Source organism: Penaeus vannamei, chromosome 33 (genome assembly GCF_042767895.1).
Source record: "Penaeus vannamei isolate JL-2024 chromosome 33, ASM4276789v1, whole genome shotgun sequence".
Taxonomy (NCBI): domain Eukaryota; kingdom Metazoa; phylum Arthropoda; class Malacostraca; order Decapoda; family Penaeidae; genus Penaeus; species Penaeus vannamei.
In genome coordinates, this window is record NC_091581.1 from 3,117,616 (window position 1) to 3,120,115 (window position 2,500).

General features: G+C 47.3%; 1 protein-coding gene across 1 annotated transcript in view; it reads right to left on the bottom strand.

Moving 5' to 3' along the window:
- Pde1c (Phosphodiesterase 1c) overlaps positions 1-2,500 on the bottom strand; it is a gene marked incomplete in the record, with an annotated part of 28,743 nt that overhangs the window by 7,429 nt on the left and 18,814 nt on the right. Inside the window, 2 exon segments of the mRNA XM_070145121.1 lie at positions 1-794; positions 2,489-2,500. The exon segment at positions 1-794 is cut by the window's left edge and continues 7,429 nt beyond it; the exon segment at positions 2,489-2,500 is cut by the window's right edge and continues 111 nt beyond it. Coding sequence (XP_070001222.1) covers positions 634-794; positions 2,489-2,500 — 173 coding nt within the window.

Consider the following 2,500-nt stretch of genomic DNA (forward strand, 5'->3'; position numbering starts at 1 on the left):
CACATATACATATATATCAAATCTGAGTTTCACAGCAAAAGAGCATTCAAAGTGTGACGTGTATATATATATTTAATAAGAAGAGAAATCAGCGAAGAAAAGAGTCCTGAAAATATTTCGCCTTCCTCTCGGGAGACCCAACGGGATTCTCCTCGGAGTCAGCCCAGCCTCGGCGAGAGACCACGGCGCTGTCTCACTCCATCTCGATTCTCCCTTTCCGCTTCTCGCCCAAGTCCGCTTCGTTCTCTCCTTTTCCTCGTGTTCTTTCTACTTCCAGTCAAGGTATTTCACACAAAGGAAAACGGGGAGGAAACACTACAGATGCCACAGTGTTTTTTTTTTTCTCTTTTTTTTTCTCTCTTAGATCACAGCGTTCACTTGTATCTTCCGACTCTATTTCCATCGTTTATTGAGTTTTTCTTTTCTTTTCTATTATCGTATTTATCATGTGTACCAGAAGATACAACGAGCCACTCTTATCTCATAAAAATTGGCTTTTTTTTTAAGAAACCTCTTTAATTGTCACTCTTTAACAAGTCCATCATTTCTTCGTCCACTAACTCTGTCCCACACTCCTCACCACCAACAACACTCAATCACCATCAACATCATCAACATCATCATCTTTCATCCTCATTCGTTTTCCTCCGTCTTCTCCTCTTCGTTCTCTTCTGCCGTTCCGTTGTTCTCCTTGTTCTCGTCTTCTTCCTTGATCGTGTCCTCTATCACGGAGTCCTCTGCGTCGCCGTTGACCTTCTCGTTTCTGAGGGCGGCCTCGGCTCGGAGCTCGGCGTCTGGGGAGGCGGAGGGAGGGTGAGTGGGAGGGAGTGAGGGGGGGAAGAGAGGGAATAAGAGGGTATAAGAGGGAGTGGGAGGGAAAGAGAGGAAGTGAGACGGATTGGGAGGGAAAGAGAGGAAGTGGGAGTGAGTGAGAAGGAGAGGGGGTGAGAGGGAGTGGAAGAGAGTGTGAGTGGAAGAGAGTGAGAGAGGGGAAGAGAGGGAGCGGGAGGGGATTAGAAGGAGTGAGAGGGAGTGCGAGGAGGTAAGAGGGGGGTGAGAGGGAGTGAGAGGGTGAGAAATGAAGGTGTGATGGAGTGGGAGGAAAAAGTGGAAATGGAAAGGAGTGGAAGTAATGGAATAATGGTAGGGGTGGGGGGATGGATTGGGAGTGAGAGTAAGAAGTGGCAGTGGGAGTGAGAGTGAGAGCAAGAGAGAGTGGAAGTGAAAATGGGAAAAATTATTATTTCATTCATCAGGCACTGTGAGACTTATCATACAATCCTATGATGGAATGTGCCATGTCTATCTGATATGGTATTACATAGCTTATAATTCAACCAAAATATATAATTACTTAATTCAACATAACTAGTTATTTAAACTATGTTCCTCTGGCGCAAAAATAGCATGATTATTTTACACTGCTGCAGGTTATATAATGTATATAATCATACTGAGATTATTTAATAAACCAAATACAATATTTATCTATCTACGTATCTATCATCATACCTACCTTTCCCCTTTCTATTATCCATCTATCCATCTATCACCAAACTTTACCAGCCTCTCCTTATCCATCCATCTATTCATTATCATATCTTTCTTCCCTTTTCCATTATTTATCTATCTATCTGTCTACCAACAAATATTACCCAACCCGCCCACTCACTATCCATTTCATCCACCAACCAAACCCTTGTCCAGTTCTTATCAATCTGTTTATCTATCCATCATACATAGCTTCTACTTTCTACTATCTATCTATCTATCTATCAGTCTATCCATCCCACCTACCTTTCCACTATCTATCTATCAAATATCCATCATGCATACCTCCCCCTTTCCACTATCTATCTATCTATCTAATTTATCTATCTATCCATCCATTCCACCTACCTTCCAAACCCCACTTACTATCCAATTCATCATAAAACATTACCCAACCACCTTCCTCCCCCAACCAACCATCCACGCCCTTCGTGCAATACGCCCATTCCTCCCCAACCAACCACCCACGCCCTTCACACCCCCGAACCCTCCCCCAATCACCCACGCCCCCCCAACCACCCATGCCCTTCACGCCCCAACCAACCAACTACCCACATCCTTCACGCCCCCCCCCTAACCAACCCCACCCCCATCCCCAAACCAACCACCCACGCCCTACACACACACACGCCCCCAACCACCCACCCACACCCTTCAACCAACTCCCCTCACGCCCCAAACCAACCACCCACACCCTTCACACACCCACCCCCAAACCAACCACCCACGCCCATCAAACCCTCCCACCCCTCAACCAACCACCCACACCCTTCACGCCCCCCTCCCTCAACCAACCAACCACCCACACCCTTCACACCACCCCCCACCCCCAAACCAACCACCCAAACCCCCCCAACCACCCCCCACCCCCCAAACCAACCACCCACACCCTTCCCATCAACCCCCCACCAACCAACCCCCTCACGCCCCTCCTCACCTTTCGTGGCGC